At 35.6% G+C, this 17184-nt stretch overlaps 2 protein-coding genes across 2 annotated transcripts; one reads left to right on the top strand and one right to left on the bottom strand.

Moving 5' to 3' along the window:
- Positions 1-963: 963 nt before the first annotated feature.
- LOC118262502 (phosphoglycerate kinase) lies at positions 964-6426 on the bottom strand. Its single transcript, XM_035573924.2, has 10 exons — positions 6260-6426; positions 5968-6171; positions 5457-5683; positions 4941-5058; positions 4545-4683; positions 3062-3196; positions 2509-2630; positions 2328-2428; positions 1902-2000; positions 964-1229 (listed from the first exon to the last, which is right to left on the bottom strand). The coding sequence occupies exons 1-10, from the start codon at positions 6319-6321 to the stop codon at positions 1189-1191; spliced, it is 1248 nt and encodes a 415-aa protein (XP_035429817.1). The 5' UTR covers positions 6322-6426; the 3' UTR covers positions 964-1188.
- A 242-nt stretch (positions 6427-6668) lies between these two features.
- On the top strand, positions 6669-15697 carry LOC118262503 (WD repeat-containing protein 5). The gene is made up of 8 exons (XM_035573925.2): positions 6669-7022; positions 7147-7243; positions 8329-8474; positions 11034-11178; positions 12797-12899; positions 13066-13297; positions 14652-14851; positions 15372-15697. The coding sequence occupies exons 1-7, from the start codon at positions 6894-6896 to the stop codon at positions 14838-14840; spliced, it is 1041 nt and encodes a 346-aa protein (XP_035429818.1). The 5' UTR covers positions 6669-6893; the 3' UTR covers positions 14841-14851; positions 15372-15697.
- The last annotated feature ends 1487 nt before the right edge of the window (positions 15698-17184 follow it).

The following is a 17184-nucleotide window of genomic DNA, read 5'->3' as shown; positions in this document are numbered from 1 at the left end:
GAAAACCAATAATTTGAGCGACGGAACCCAATGATCGGGCGTTACATGTCCGTCACGCACTGACAAGTTTTCTTTTGATTGAGTTTGTTCTGGGGTTTCAAGAGTTTCATGTTATCTCTTCCACTGATTGCTATTAATATACAATTTGACTGTACGGTTGGCGTGGTGGCTGGACAACCGGAAATATTTGCAAAGTATCTAGGAAAATATTTGCAAAGTATTGCCAAATTCATACCTATTATAAGACTAGCAGCCCTAGCAGGATCTACTTATGTGCCAAAGTGCTAACCAACAGGCGAAAATAGTCACAAATTCTGATAACTTCTCATGATTTAGATACTATCTAACTAAAACTGTTTAGGTAATTGAACCCACAGAACCTTCGAGAATCAAAAGCCTCATATTGCTTTTTGGTCTCAAGAAATAAATACAAGTTCCAACATTTACCATCCACGATACATTAAGCTGACTATGCAAATAAAACTCAATATACCGTACGTACATTGCCGCTTCGTAACTGAATTACTAACCGTTTTAGAGAGAATATAGGTAGAATAGGTACCTTTATACGATGCTAGCGCCATGTTTACCCTCCATCAGATCGGCTTTATAGCTGTATTATTGAATTATGGAATAATTTAGTTGGTCGTTTATCTTGCATATAGACTTGTATTTATTCTGTGGGATGAATATTTCTTTTATGTTAGCAGTGAAAGTTATGTGATCAAGCTGACTGGAGCCGTAATCCTCTTAACAGACTTAAGTTTTCACCATAAATTAAGATAGATTGTTGAGGTAATAGGTGCATAATTTTATTATGTTTGTGAATAAAAAGTAATATGGGTAAAACTGCGGGCAGAAAGTAGTTCAGTAAAATCAAATTAACTTCGTAATACGACTTTACATGCGTTTATATTTCAATAGGTATGTTAAACTACAAACTACAAAAAATGAATGCAAGAATTATAACCAACAATTTCATTTCATTTATTACGATAATAAATTATTGCACTATTCGATACACATGACACTTTTCTCATTTAACTTAAAAATAAAGTAGTATACATACATACATATCACTTACAAAACATAATTTCTTGACTTTTCGCTCTATCAAATAGGATATTAGTTAATTTCCAAACACTTCTAGGAAGCAAATAGGTGTAAATACTCTTTGCTCTTTATTGTCTATGCGTCAGACAGCGCTGCTACTCCTGGCAACACTTTACCTGTGGAAAAAAAGGATAAATTGAATTTGGAATTCTAGCTTGCATTGCTGCGTCACATCTACACTCAACTAGAGCATCCACTTTTATTGTAACTAAATTTTTATTCTCTTTTTTCTTCAGAAATCTTCACTATTCAGATAGTAAATTTTATTTGGGATACAATTTCAAATTAGACTTCAAAAGAAAAAGAGGCATGGCAATTTATTCCAACGAACAACGGTTAGTTGACTGCCTCGTTGGTCGAGTGGTCGCAAGTGCGACTGCCGAACAAGGGGTCTCGGTTTCAATTCCCGGGTCGGGCAAAGTATTACTGGGCTTTTTTCGGATTTTCGAAAAATTTCTCAGTGGTAGCACGGAGTCTGGAATTGTGTCCAGGATATGGCAATAGGCTCACCCCCTATTACATGGGACTTTAACACAAAATGGTGAAAAGTGGGTGTACATTGTATAGCGGCATTACGTGCCGTAATGTGCACCTCTGCGTACCCCTTCGGGGATAAAAGGCGTGACGTTATGTGTGTGTGTGAACAACGGTTGGGCAGAAAGCCCGCCAGACACGATCATCTCGCCTGATCGGAGGATGATCCTTTTCTTAGAGAACTTTACTCACTGTTCCCTAAAGAAGTATAAAAAATATATTATTATTTACTTTAAAAAAAGTATATTATTTACCCTCAAGCAGTTCCAGGGAAGCGCCACCGCCGGTGGACACGTGAGAGACTTTGTCTTCGGTACCCCACTTGGCGCAGCACGTCGCTGTGTCACCTCCACCTGTTTGGAAAGTAGATATTAATATTAAACAAATAAATAATAAAATTTTTACTAGATGTTTGATTTTGATATTGCACAATCCAGTGACTTAAGTCTTGCTGCATAGCATACAAGTTCATTTCAATGTACCATAACATAATAATATTTATTATATGAGATCAGGCAGGATAATATACCTATATGTGATCCCCTAATTCAGAAAATATAATAAAACAATATGTATTGCAAACATCTGCAGTGAATGAATAACAAAATAAATGTACCTAACTTATTGTATAAATTATCTTCTGTCAATTGCATAATTATTGATTTATTTAAAGAACTTACCAATGATGGTGATGGTTCCATTTGCAGTGGCCTTCACAACACCATCCATGAGAGCCCTGGTGCCTCCAGCGAACTTCTCAAATTCGAACACTCCAGCAGGTCTATCGAACAGAAATAAAACTTAACATTCATATAATAAAGTCCACTCTTCAATGACCAATGAATGATCTTGAATACATACCCATTCCATACAATAACTTTAGCTCTCGCAATGGGCTCGGCGAAAAGTGCCTGAGATTTGGGGCCAACGTCGAGACCAAGCCAACCGTCGGGGATACCGCTTGCAATGTCGGCGGCGCCAACCTAAAGGAATAAAATATGATGACAGTGTATTATATCAAATCTATTAGTAAAGAAAGCCTGACTCTTTACAAAGGGGTTTATGTACCCCTACACATACCTTACAGCTCTGGAAGCGCAGTAAGATCACCGACGGGTCCGTTTAATTATTAACGTGCGGTTAATTTCGGACTAACTATCTATATTGAAACGCCATTTTAGGTTTATGTAAATAGAGAGTTTAAATAAACGCAATTGAATTTATTTCAAATCTATCTTAGTTTCTAGTTCAGCTGTAGACACATTTCAATCAGTTTACAGATAGAACTTCTTTCATTCAAAACAACATTGAAAGAATGTGCTTCATTGTAGGCCGTATGATGATGCGGCCTACGGCTTACCACCAGGCCGAACAATAGTGAATGATGATAAAAAAAATGTAATCCTAGACTCACCTGTGCATTCTCATCGAACTTATCACCGGTGACGAAGTCAACAGGTAGATGAACCTTCACATTGTTCTTGGCAGCCTTTTCCAAAAGCTTTCCAACAATCTTAGCACCCTCCGCATCGTACAAGGAGTTACCAATCTAGAAATAAAATTATTGATTAGTTTATTTTTCTTTTCAGTAAAGAACTGCTTTCAACATGAAATATTTGATGTATGTATTAATATTTATTTATCTGTATATTAATATTATGCTGAGAAGTTGGTTTGTCTATATTATTTTTGTGTTGTGTACTAATTTGTCAAGGAAGACTACAGGGCACTTACTCTTCAATCCAATCTAAATCTCAATGCTATTTTAATTCAATAAAATCTCAATAATTATTCAATGTTGAAACTGTTTTTTTTTTTTTTTTTTTGAGGGGGGAAAATCATCCGATGACTTTTCTCGCCTTGGGCGAGGCGAGAGGGAGTGTCAGACTCTTACTGACTAAAAACCACCTCGTTCCTTCACCTGCCTTTCGAGCCGGAGCCCCGGTAAACCCGCTAGGTAGTCCGCAGCTCCGGATCAGGCATCAGCCCTACTGGGCCCCATCTGTGGTGGTCTGATGGCTCTTTGAGGCGCGCGCGGAACGCGACGCGCCGCACGCACGGGTCTGGTTCTGGTCGGGCGGCGAACTACCCTTGCTCGCCGTCCGCAGGCCCGCACTTACGGTGGCCGGAGATCGTCGCGCGATCCCCGACGCCCGGAGTGTCTCTCGCGACGGCTGGGGCGTGAGGAGGTTCGTTCTCTCACGCGCCCCGCCTCCTCCTTAGCTATCATGACTGCTTCGCAGAAGGAGGAGACGGCATCCCAGTCCCCCTCGCTCCGCACCATGGCTTGTACCAATGCCGGACGCGAGAGGTCGCCGTCGCCGACTACATCCCTGAGGACACGGCGGTGCTCAGCCCATGCAGGGCACAGCGCCACCGTATGTTCCACTGTGTCCTCCGGACGGTCCTCGCAGTGATGACACTCGGGCGTTTCCTCCCGCCCAATCAGAAACAGGAACCTACCGAAACTTCCATGTCCAGTAAGCACCTGCGTCAGGCGGTAGGTGAGGACGCCGTGGCGTCTCTCAAGCCACTCCTCAAAGAGGGGACTTATCGCTGCAATGACAGCGAGCCCAAATGTTGAAACTGTACAATCTGAATTACGGTTGTTAAAATAGCATTCAGAGTAAGGAATATGACAAGCCATAAGCCCAACTCAATACCATTTACTTCATTCAATATGCACACAATAAGGATGCAATGGGCGCTAGTGTTGCAACTCAAGAGTATGAAATATCACAATATCAATGTCAATCAATCAGAATTGGATACAAAAGTAAGCCCCCTGGTTAAAACATCATGCTATGATTAATATGAGCTGAGCAGAGTGTGAAACTGTGTGGGAGTAGCTAGTCCACTGCTAAAAGTGTAAGAAAGTGTTAAAATGTTATACTTACAGCCATACCCTGTGTTTCCTTCAGGAAAGTATAGGCCATACCACCACCAATGATCATCTCATTCACTTTGTCCAACAGGTTCTCAATCAACTGAATCTTGTCAGCTACTTTAGCACCTCCCAAAATAGCAAGGAATGGTCTAGAAATAAAATGAAAGATAATACATTACTAGAGAGAGAAGTTTCTTTTTTTTTTAAATAACACATTGTGTCTTGCTTATATACCATGTGTTAATGGCAGAAGAATACATTACTAGAGAGAAGAGAAGAGGTATTTTTTAAACAACAATAACAGTTTTTGTCTCTCTTAGATCCACGGGTTAATAGTTAAGTTAAAAGATGGCAGAAGGCCATCTTTTAGCTTTTGTTTACTTTTAACTTACAAATAAAATTTTACCTTTCAGGTTCATGCAGAGCCTTGGCAAAATATTGCAGTTCCTTCTTCAGTAAGAAGCCACTGGCTCTCTGTTCGAAGCCTTCTCCCATCATCGAGCTGTGGGCTCTGTGTGCTGTACCTGTTGAAAATATATAATAATGAGAGGAAGAGGATTGTCACATACTTCATCAACTGGATGAGCTCATGGCATATTATTTTTCTAAATTATTTAACAGCACAATCAGATGTATGTACTTAGATCAATCTCATCTATCTCATGTAAAAAATTAAGATATAATGAGATATAAAATAAATTATTGATAGATATAATATAGTATAAAATCAATTATTGAAAATGTTAAACATTTTAAAATACATTAGTTTTTAATACAGACCAAAAACAAGTTATTAAAATTAATCCTTGAATTTTCTATTCAATGTTGGTATTTAATGGTAGTAGTGGTTGCTGATATTTTTAATTGAAATAAACGAAGTAATTATTATTTCTATACTCTATCACAGATCATAAATACTTACCAAAGGCATCATTGATGTAAACATCACCCAGCTTCCTCAGGCTTGCCCTGAATGCCTTGACCTTCTCAGGGTCAGCTTTAGCCTTGGCACCGGACGCATCAATACCCTTGCCCTCCTCCTCGATGTGGAAACGGAGGTTCTCCAGCAAGATTACAGATCCAGGGGTTGGGTCAGCACAAGCTGCTTCCACCTCAGCACCCACACAGTCAGGAAGGAATGTCACATCTCTGAAAATTTTTATAAATGGAATTTGTAATAATTTAAGGTGTATGTAATGGTTAATTACGAAGACAAGTTAATAATGTCCTTCGAAAAAAAGAATGTAGTTATGAGAATTTTATTTGTGGCGACTACTAAAATGATATATATTGTTAATGTTTTGATTTTGTGTGATAACAATTATAACATAACAGTTGTGTTATCTGGTCACCTTGACTCATACACAAGACACCTAAATATAGTTATGGCAGTCATGAAACTTATCCACATAAATGCACACGTAATATCTTACTTGTTCAAGAGTTTCTTGAGCTCCTCAGCGACCGGCTTTAGGGTATACTTAAGGTTTGCCTGACCATCGGGCCTGCCCAAATGTGACATAAGTACAACTGATTTTGCACCCTTGTCCAACGCATATTTAACGGAATCCAAAGCTGCGACGATGCGCTGGTTATTGGTGATGACTCCATCCTTCAAGGGGACGTTGAAATCCACTCTGCAATTATTCAATCAATTTTATTTTCACACTGATTGTATCCCGTTGTTATATGAGTTTTTTGTGAAGTTAGAATATAAAAACTTACCGCATCAACACGCGCTTGCCAGCCAAGTTTAGGGCATCAATACTGAGTTTATTTAAAGCCATTTTGGTTAAAGTTTTTAAACTTTTTAGCAAAAATCTCACTCGGCCAGTGGCGAATTCTAAATGTCAAATGTATCCTTGGGAATGTCAAAGAGGTCATTTCCAACGTGCCAGCGTTAAAATTTGTTTTTTACATCTGGCAATAATAAGCCCAGACCATATCATCATTTACTAAAATTTGATTAAATAATATTTTATTATAATTAGAGTAATAGAGCTTCTTTAAATTTAAATAAGAAACGTGTGAAAGAATAATAAATTTCTGTATTATTTATAAATATTTAAAAAAGTTAACCAAAGACAATAAGTTGGCCAGCTAGACTGCTGCGGGGAGGGAATAGTTTTAAAAGTAGGTTGGCACCACTGTTCGTCTTCGCGAAATATGCACGCATTGGGACGCCCGGATTTAGAATGTTCTTTGAAAATCTACGTTGAAATATATGTAAAAACTGAAGTGAGTGACAAGTTCCGTGTGTTGCCTATTTCTAAGTTTAATTTAGATTGTGTTTCATTGTGTGATAGTGACTGTGTTGGGTGACGAACAAAGTAAAGCGTAGTGCGTCGAAAGTTGAAACATGGTGCCGCTAGGTCCCGGCCCAGGCCATCCTGCTGCACACCAAACACACGGCGGGCCTTCCGCCAACCTTTCCGGCCCAAATTCATTATCACAATCTGCACCACAATCAAACAAGTCTTCAGTGGCGGTAAGTAGCGTTGTCTCACTGCATTTCATTGGTTTGCGTCAGTCTGGCGGGCGGCACATGTTTATGTAACTTCAACTTGTGTGAGCACGTGCGATTTGGCGCTAATTTTGATGTCGGTTTACAGAAGCCGAACTACACGCTCAAATTCACACTCGCGGGTCATACGAAAGCTGTGTCTTCCGTTAAATTCAGTCCAAATGGAGAATGGTTGGCAAGTTCCTGTGAGTATAATACTTTATGCATTAATTAATGGCTCATGTCATGTCAGTTATTTATTTACCTTTGATGACCCATTTATGTTTGGATTGTTTGTTTTTTTATTCTAGGAGAAATAAAAAATAGGAATGTTTATCATACAACAATTATAAATCAACATTTATTGTCACCATGATTGTTGAAGAGTAAAGAAAGTAGGAAGTGGAAGTGATACTTTTAACTTTTTAAATAATAGAACAATTTTTTTTTCAAGAGTCCCTTAACTTTCGTTAGGCTTCTGTTTATTATTTATCATTACATTTTATTGTAAAAATGTAGTCATTTTCATAAACAAATGAAGCATTTTTTATAGTAACTATAGAGCATACTCAATCCATCAACATGGTTTTTGTTCAACAATATATTAATTACTTGTAATAAGAGAACTAGTCCTTATTACATTAATTGTTTAAGGATCAATTTACCATGATCAATGACCTATATAAATACTTTAAATGTTTTTTTTAAGAACATTAGCTTTGGGCTTGGGCAACAGTTTGGTATAGAGTTGGCCTTGAATGCCCACTGCCAATAGGTGGAAGTATTGTATGAAAAGTTTACATCATTGTTTTTTGTTTCTTTAATACAGTGATGTAATGGTTTGAACGTCATAATAATGTAGAACTCAAGCTGCTCAACAAACTTTTGTAGAATATTCTATCTTAAATAAAGTTTTAACATGTGTTGCCAACATGTTAAAAATAAAACTTTTAAATTAAGAACAAAGAAAAAGAATACCTTATATTTAATCTGAAAAAAAAGTATTCCTCAATTATTTTTTTACTGAAACTTTACATGATCAATGAAATGATGCATACCTAGTTTGAATATCTAATTTATATTTCAACGGAACATTCAAGTTTCTTGACCTTCACTTCAATTTGCAATTTAAACCAGCTGTTGCCAGGCAAGCAACTCAGCATTTTATGTCAATGATTACTTAAGTCACACTAAATAATGATGTCATTCTTATTATCATGATTATAAGGACTATAATAAATAAGTCCCACTAATATTGCATGATAGATAACATTTCCTTTTTACTTTACAGCTGCTGACAAACTCATCAAAGTGTGGGGTGCTTATGATGGCAAATTTGAAAAAACTATATCAGGACACAAAATGGGAATCAGTGATGTGGCTTGGTCCTCAGACAGCAGGTTGATAGTCAGTGCCAGTGATGACAAAACCTTAAAGGTAATATTTGATTTTATCATAATCATACATCAACATAACATAATCTGACTTAAGCAGCCAATAAAAATAGCATTCATAGGTAGTAAATGTCTCTATCATATGAATTCCAATGTCAGTGTACCTTGATACAACATAAAACCTTATTTTACATTTGACCTTAAAACTAAATTAACTTCCTCATAAAAGTACTCAAAACCATAGAGCGTCGATGCGCGCCAAATTCGAATAGCGAACGTTAACGGGGGGCGCGCATGCGCGGTGAATGATCTGTGTAGGGCGAAGTAGGAGGAGGGGGTGGGGAGTAAGGAATTGCGTGAGGACCTTTTTACACACGCGAATTCCGTGTCGCCGTACTCACGAACGGAATTTAAACGAAAAAGGTTACATGCGGCCGTTAATTTGTCGCTATACGGACATTGTGATTATAATTTATTTATCATTAATAAATAAATTATTGATGTTTACTACAATTTAAGGGTAATAAAATTTAATTGATTTGGAAATAATTGAGTATGAATATTTGAAGATTCTGAGGCTATTACTAGCTCTGTCATTCCCTAATCGATAATAATATAATAAGTATTAGTTTTAGCATAAAATTCATCTATACTAATATTATAAAGAGGTAATGTTGAAATAAAAAAGTAAAGTTCCATAGTAACCCGAAACTCAGCTATTCCATTTACATAATATATGTGTCAACTTGCTTATCATGATTGATGCCCATTATTACCACTTGTCCCAAATTCTAAATTTCCAAGTTCCCTTTGTTAAAACAGTCTGGGAAACTAGATAACAAACTCTTTGGGTTAGTGAACTCATATTATCTTAATAGATAACAGTGTGTGTTTATGTCCTCAGAATTTTATAGATAAAAACATTAGGGCTTTAAAAATGTATGCATCCTTCTTTATAACTAAGTAAAGTTTGATCATGATTTTAATGAATAAGAGAATTGTTAGAAGACATTATTTTGTTACTCCTATTGTAATTAGGTACCTATACACATGAAAAATAAAAACTCATAAGGTATTTCCTCTTTAAAATGTTTGCCAAAGGTGTGGCCAAATATCTTTAAACATTGTGTAATATGTGCATATGTTACGGTAAGAGTGAATAATTGAAAATTATTAATAATTATCTACTATTATTAATAATTACCGAAACTCGAGGTAAAAGTGATAAATTAATCACATTTGTCGCTTATTATTAATAATTTTACCCCAGTAGTGATAAATGTAATAAGTGGCCAAGATGTTATTTTTATTTCAATTTAAAAGGCAATATTGTACTTACACAACAAATATTTGTTGAATTCTATGATAATACTTTTAGAATTTTAATTTGATGCATTTATACAGAAGAAGGCAAGCCAAATGTGATTATTGATGATTGCTTTTAGGATTCGTGTTGATTTTGTTAATGAAACAATAATTGTTTAATTTTATTTTTGTTACAATTTTATGTACCACGATAGACTTTTTTGCATAAGTTTCATGGTAATTTGATTTTAAAAGAATTTTATTGTTAATTTTGTGATAAATGTGTCCTTTTTGGCGAGGTGAGAGGGAGTGTCAGACTTTTACTAACTAAAAACCACCCCGTTCTTACTCCTGATTTTCGAACCGGAGCCCCGGTAAACCCGCTAGGTAGTCCGCAGCTCCGGATCAGGCATCAGCCCTACTGGGCCCCATCTGTGGTGGTCTGATGGCTCTTTGAGGCGCGCGCAGAACTCGACGCGCCGCACGCACGGGTCTCGTTCTGGTCGGGTGGCGAGCTACCCCTACTTGCCGTCCGCAGAGCCGCACTTACGCGCAGAATATGTGAATTTGTTGTCCTTTTGGTTTAAAGCAAGTACAAGTAACCTTGTTTGTGTGATCTCTAATTAATATAATCGTAAGACGGTGTTTAATATTATACATGCTGGTCAAAAAACATAGGGTTTATATTTATTTTATTACTTTCACCAATATGTGTCGTGAATTATTAATAATCACTACTAAAAGTGATAAATTTCGATCGATTATTCACATTTACCAAAACGTGTGGTAATTATTAATAATTTAGCAAAATTATTAATAATTTTCAATTAATCAGATTTACCGTAACACATACATTTCTCCAACTCACATAAAAGTAATGAATGAAGTATGATTATGAGATCATTTCGTTCTATGTATTATTACATAATGTTATCAAAGTATTAAATAATTTCTGTCATCAATACGAAACATATTGTTATGCACATTGCATATTTATCCTTTGACCCCCATATCTAAATGCAAAAGCTATGATTTATCTAATCTAATTATTGTATTTGATGTCAGAAGCTATCAAACAAATTGTGTCCATTATGTTTTCATTAACTGCATTTTGGAAGGATTATTTACAAATAAAAATATCCTATTTATGTATATTCTGTAAGCTATTAATTTGTTTTTACGTCGAAAACGGACTTAGGCTCTTGTAATCCTACCTCATTACATCAGTATTGCACCATAATATCTGAAAATAGATCAGCTCCCCACAAAAGCTTTACGACCTATTTTTATGTTACAGGTATGGGAACTGAGTTCAGGCAAATGTTTGAAGACATTGAAGGGACATAGTAACTATGTATTTTGCTGTAATTTTAATCCACAAAGCAATCTTATCGTATCGGGAAGTTTTGACGAGAGTGTACGGATATGGGATGTAAGAACAGGTAAGAAATTATTTTTATTTGTAACAACATTCCCTTTCACCCAATGTCGTATGTATTATCGCAAAAATATAAAAAAATTGAAATGAATTCGTTCAAACGAAGCGTAAACGTAGTCTTTTAAAATTGATAGTATTAAATCCTACTATAGCAGATAGTAGAAATATAAAAAAGTGCAAGTCGAAAATGATAAAGTCTATAACCGGATTCGACACGGGCTAATGCCGCGAGCGCCAACGTACAAATGGCTTCTGTTTTTAAATAAAACAAAAGTTATAATGTTGCAAACGAACAAACTGTAAATTGCTCACTTTTAACGGTTACGATAGCATTTTGTATATGTCGCACAGAAAAGGTTAATTTATACGAACTGACTTTTAAAAAGTCGAGTAAATTGTTTTAAAATTAAGCCATAAAAAGCTAGTGTTTGATAAATGTAACTTCTTTTTACAAAACCCGCTTTTTCTCTTTGTTAGTTTATCAAGTAAATTATCGGGCGAACAAAAATAGGAAGTTAAAATAAAATGTCCTTACATAGTACTAAAATTTGCACTTGTTCATTAATGTTGTAGTTCTCAGAAACGATAAGGCGATGTGTAGTCCATAATAATTGCACCAGTTGTTATTTGGCGTCAATAACTAGGTACCGTTACATAGTTAAACTAAACCTATTTCCATACATTGTATGCATTGTTCTCAAATTCGAATCACTATTAAAATTATTTGAAGTTTCAAGCTTTATAACAATTTGGTATTATACCTTCGCGGTTGAAAACCAGTTTTTATTAGTCATTCATTGAGATTTTGTGACTGTTTATACATGTAAATAATGATTACTTTAGTGGCAAAGGAAACGCGGTCAACGATCTACATTTATAACACAACAGCTGCATTAGAATATGCATCTTTACTATGCTAAACAATGAGTCGAAAATGTAGGCGTGAGGCCAGTCACGACTTCTGTTCTCCAAATATACCTAAAGTTTACATTACACAACTTTGAACCTTATTAACATCACAGTGTTAAACATTTTCACCTCTCACGACTCTACTTTCAACAGATTTCCATACAAACTATAATTACTTCTAATTTTAGATAGGTACAAATAGAAACAATCGTAAATGTCAAGCAGCTACTCCTGTAGAAATAGGTTACTGTACTATTTATACCATTAACATCCTAGTCGGTTCGGTATTTCGTCTCAATCATCTGTACATTGGAGATTCAAAAATAAAATATCTACGTGTCTTTGTTGTCCTGTGCACTAGTCTTTACCCATGATTTTACTCCGATGATTTTACACCGCTATACGCAAAGGAATAATAATCTTATCTTCCTTGAAAATTGGGTTACCAAATGCAAAAAGCTTTAAACAGAGAGGAGTGGAAGGAAGGTAGGGAGGCCTTTGCCCTGCAGTGGGACGATCATGGCTGAAATCTAAAATCTAAATCTAAATGCAAAATAGTCTCGAAGATTGACATTAAAAAAAAAATTATATACTATTCAATGTTATTACTAGTTATAAAGATTTTTCATTCGATAAATTATTTGACCCACATTTGCGTTGACAGGGTTGTTGTTAATCGACGTAATTAATGCATTAAATATTATTCTTTCCAGGCAAATGTTTGAAAACACTACCAGCGCATTCAGATCCAGTATCAGCAGTGCATTTTAACAGAGATGGCAGCCTTATTGTATCGTCCAGTTATGATGGATTATGGTACGTATTTTATTCAATTTGTTTATTCTATCTAAGTATTTTAAATATCATTATTTATTAAAATGTGGCGTATAAGTTAGACGTGGCGTGACGTGGTCGTACACCACGATATTGTATTTTCATCTGATAAACAAATCGCAACATAATCTTTTCTTTTTCATTTTAGTCGAATCTGGGATACAGCGTCAGGTCAATGTCTAAAGACTTTGATAGACGACGATAATCCGCCGGTTTCGTTCGTGAAGTTCTCTCCAAACGGCAAATACATTCTGGCGGCGACACTCGACAACACACTCAAACTCTGGGACTACAGCCGGGGCAAGTGCCTCAAGACTTACACGGGACATAAAAACGAGAAATATTGCATTTTTGCCAACTTCAGTGTCACTGGAGGAAAGGTAAGACTTTTCTGTTTACTATAAAATCTGTGATATGAGTTAATTCCGCCATTTTCCCGACAAAAAATCTAAACAAGATGTTATGTTTGCATTCCAATGCAAAGTTAAGTAGTGAGCATTTCTAGCGTAACATTTGTTCAGTATTATTTTGAGCCATATATTATAAAATTGACATGCATTGATAATTGTATACTAAGACAGGTTTATAAAGAAAATACAAGATAAGAATAAAAAATACTCAATGAATTGTACTTTTATCAACAAAATGAGAAATGCCACAAGTATATTCATCGAAATCGTCAACTATGTATAGCGTAGCCTGCGTAGATACAGCTATTTTTAGCCATTCTTAGTGGGGGGGTTTAACAAAGCTCAGCTGGATGTCACCAAATATTTTTTCTCACTATTTCTACTATTCTTCCTCATTTAGAATTGAGTTCTCTGACGCTCATTCCATCGTTTGATAACCATTATTTCGAGCGATAAATTCCTTATCAGTCATTTGTGCTCTCACAGATTTTTACAACTACAATCTGACGTTGATAAGAGATTGCAAGTATGTCAAGGTAAAATAGAATTCCCACGGACTTGCTAGCGATCTACTTTTAGTATGTAAAACAGTAAAATATAAATCCTTTGCGTGTAAAAAAGATAAGCTGCAAAATTTGTAGGGACCATAATTAATTAATTTGACGAAATTTCGAAAAAAATCGCCTATAAACTAAATCGGTCATACGTCTTTCATTTACTTATGGAAAGCTATGTTTTCATGTTAGTTACACATGAATGCAGGGCCAAGAGTTATAGCGTTATTCACATAGACCCAGACACGCTGTGTAGCGGAACTCCTACGCAAGCGTATTGTAGGTGTCGTTTACGTAGATAGCAAGGTGATCCTTCCTTTGACGTCATTCGATGGTTTTATCGCGAATTTGTGGAATCGTAGGTCAGCTTAAGTAGGATAAAATAATAAATGAAAGATTAATTGCTAGTGACAGTGTTTACTTTATCTTTTGCTATGTGCTATATGCTATCTAAAATGTTATAGCTTAAAATCTTAAATTCCTATTTAGAAAAAAAAAAATTAATTATTATTTTATTTCACTCGACAACAAACGTGTAGTGAGAGAATAGCAACAAACGTGTAATGAGTTTTTGGCGTATAAGTTATGGGCATTCTCTACCAACGAAACAGTTTGTTTGCACTTTTATCCCCAGATATCCAACCTCTCATCAATATGAGCAAAAGATATCTCCTTTTACAATTGAATATCTTTTGGTATAATCCTGCAAATGGTTAAAATGTCAGTTTCATACAGCTTATTTTAACAATATAATATTATTTTGTCCGCAGTGGATAGTATCAGGCTCAGAAGATAACTTGGTGTACATCTGGAACCTGCAGTCAAAAGAGATCGTGCAGCGGCTGTCGGGGCACACTGACACTGTGCTCTGTACGGCGTGCCATCCCACCGAGAACATCATCGCGTCGGCAGCCCTCGAGAACGACAAGACTATCAAGCTTTGGAAGAGCGATACTTAAAAGTAGATTTTGTGAGTAGTATTAGCTGAATCTTTATTGTTTTGTGTTGTGTAATGTATTTTTGCTTTTAAATTATCGCATCTTTGCTCGAATAGTGTCATAACTCATAAAAAATTATCATGTGTGTGAAATTAGAGATAATTTCACATTGCTTTTAAAGTTTACTACACAAAATGTCAAGTTTATAATGCATTTATATTTGTTTTTATAGAGAAAACTATTGAGAAATATATTATACTGTTGGAACAATGTTCAATGGACTTTTTCGAGATCTGGCACTATTTAAACAAAGTGTGATGTACTAAGTGATAAGCTTACAAAGCAATAAGAAAAATATGTGAATTTTACTATGAGGTGGTAATAGACTAAGCTTCTTCTAACTATAGTTTAAGGTGAAAATGTTCATGAAAGTTGAAATTTGTGTTTTGTAAAAAGTGAAATTGAGTTTGATATGTACAAAAATAGAGACTGCATGCCGATAATAAATTGTGGAGGCGTTCCCGTTTACTGAAGCTCACCATTTTGTTACAGACTTGTAACCAGACAGTGATCTGTACATCGTGGCTTCATATTGAAAGCCGGCGCCCCTGGCTTGTGAATATATTTTATATACTAGATACTAGTCGAAGTATCCCGGACGATGGACGCTGAAATTATGAGTGCGTTGTTTTAATTCAATAAGTTTAGTGTATCACATGGTATGAGTGGATTTTCTGTTGATATAAGATATAAATATTTTTGTATCTGACATACAAATGAGAAAGGTTCGAGTTTTAGCGATTATGTTTAGTTAAGATTGATTTAAAAGATTCGCTTAAGAGTACTTGTTGGATATAATTAAAGATTCTGTAGTTGTACGTGTTGTTTTTATTGAATCCTCACGTTGTAAGGTAGGTACTTCATTTGACTAATGTAATAAATAAGACTACAAAGATTTTGTTATTATGCAATAATATAAAGCTCTTCCGTGCTGGAAATAGAAAATGGTAGTTTTAATTTCCATCCCTAACTAACACTACCAATTTGCAATACTCATATTAATATATTACTACATTAGATACACACAAAACTACATATTTTGGCTGTTATGAGTTACAAATTCAAACAGTTCAAGGTTACATGACATAATGTAAGGATAAAAGCACAAAACTACTACAATAACAATAGACATTCATATACGCTTCATTATTATGCACTTTTAGCACTTAAGACACAAAACATCAATATCTCCCAAGCACCATGACCTATGACGCTTTTTATTTCCCGAAAACCCAGAATTGACTGAATTGTGAGATATACCTGCCGCGCTAATTCAGTAGGTAACCAGCAAAATATTACATTTAAAAACCGAAAGTAATACGATGGTAAGTGGTGATTTGTTGAAAATCGGCTTTAAATCCAAACAGTACCTAATACCACAGCTAATATGGCCATATACCGAATTACCAGCAATACCTAGTGGAAAAAAGCAAAACAAAGAAAAAAAAAATTCCTTAACCCTTCGTGTGCCGGAACGCAGATCTACGCGAGACACAATGTGTTTTCTATTGTTGTCTTATATACGGCATACGAGAGGTTAACCCCGTTACGGGAATAGGTAGACATTAGATACAAGGGCCATAAATAAAATTACGATGCTGGTATATTATAGTTTGCAACTATAAAGAAAGAATCGAAGAAGCCTACTTTTTGTTCCAACCTATCGGATTACAGGTAGGTATGATACATCGCCTGACTTAAAAAACTGCCTCTGGTCTGTGGAAATAGCTACCTATACCTACCTACTGTGTACAATAAAGCCTGTGGATTTCCAATAGTGTCAGGTCATCCGTTCCGGGAGTTAAGATAATAACGCCAGAGCATTGATGTTATTAGTACGTGGAAGAATTAGGTCGCCCAACCACTAGGGAGTTGTGGAGACGACTACAGCGGTGTTGCCTTGAAAATAATGATGCGGTGATTGATTCTGTCGAAACCTCGAGAGTCAGTGAGGAGTTTTTTGAGCTAACTACTGATATAAACGGGAAACGACTAGTTATCTAAGTAAGTATCTAGGTAGGTAGATAAATTAATGACTTTTTCTCTGCCTAGGTACCTAATTTGTAATGCCTAATACCTTATATGCCATCAGATGTAATTAAAAGATGTAATTGCATTTTTCTTTTATAAACTCTCATCATATCCACGTTATTGTAAGTAGGTACCTACTTAATTTAAATAAATGCATATGAATAGTACGTTGGTAATGTTGCTACATCAAAAAACACTTCGCATTAGCTTACAATTACATTTACTATGCACTAAACAAACATCAAATTCACTCTACTTATTCAGAAAAAGCTTC

This window comes from Spodoptera frugiperda, chromosome 12 (assembly GCF_023101765.2).
Source record: "Spodoptera frugiperda isolate SF20-4 chromosome 12, AGI-APGP_CSIRO_Sfru_2.0, whole genome shotgun sequence".
NCBI classification, from domain to species: domain Eukaryota; kingdom Metazoa; phylum Arthropoda; class Insecta; order Lepidoptera; family Noctuidae; genus Spodoptera; species Spodoptera frugiperda.
Note: the sequence above shows the minus strand (reverse complement) of the source record. Positions and strands in the feature narration are given on the sequence as shown.

What these genes read in the sequence shown, in the direction of transcription:
- LOC118262502 (XM_035573924.2), bottom strand. Translation starts at nt 6,321, where the DNA reads ATGGCTTTAAATAAACTCAGTATTGATGCCCTAAACTTGGCTGGCAAG. An exon ending in CTCAAGAAACTCTTGAACAA is followed by an intron (nt 5,684 to 5,967) that starts GTAAGATATTAC and finishes AAAAATTTTCAG; the next exon opens with AGATGTGACATTCCTTCCTG. An exon ending in TTACATCAATGATGCCTTTG is followed by an intron (nt 5,059 to 5,456) that starts GTAAGTATTTAT and finishes TATTTTCAACAG; the next exon opens with GTACAGCACACAGAGCCCAC.
- LOC118262503 (XM_035573925.2), top strand. Translation starts at nt 6,894, where the DNA reads ATGGTGCCGCTAGGTCCCGGCCCAGGCCATCCTGCTGCACACCAAACA. An exon ending in GTGATGACAAAACCTTAAAG is followed by an intron (nt 8,475 to 11,033) that starts GTAATATTTGAT and finishes TTTATGTTACAG; the next exon opens with GTATGGGAACTGAGTTCAGG. An exon ending in TCAGTGTCACTGGAGGAAAG is followed by an intron (nt 13,298 to 14,651) that starts GTAAGACTTTTC and finishes TTTTGTCCGCAG; the next exon opens with TGGATAGTATCAGGCTCAGA.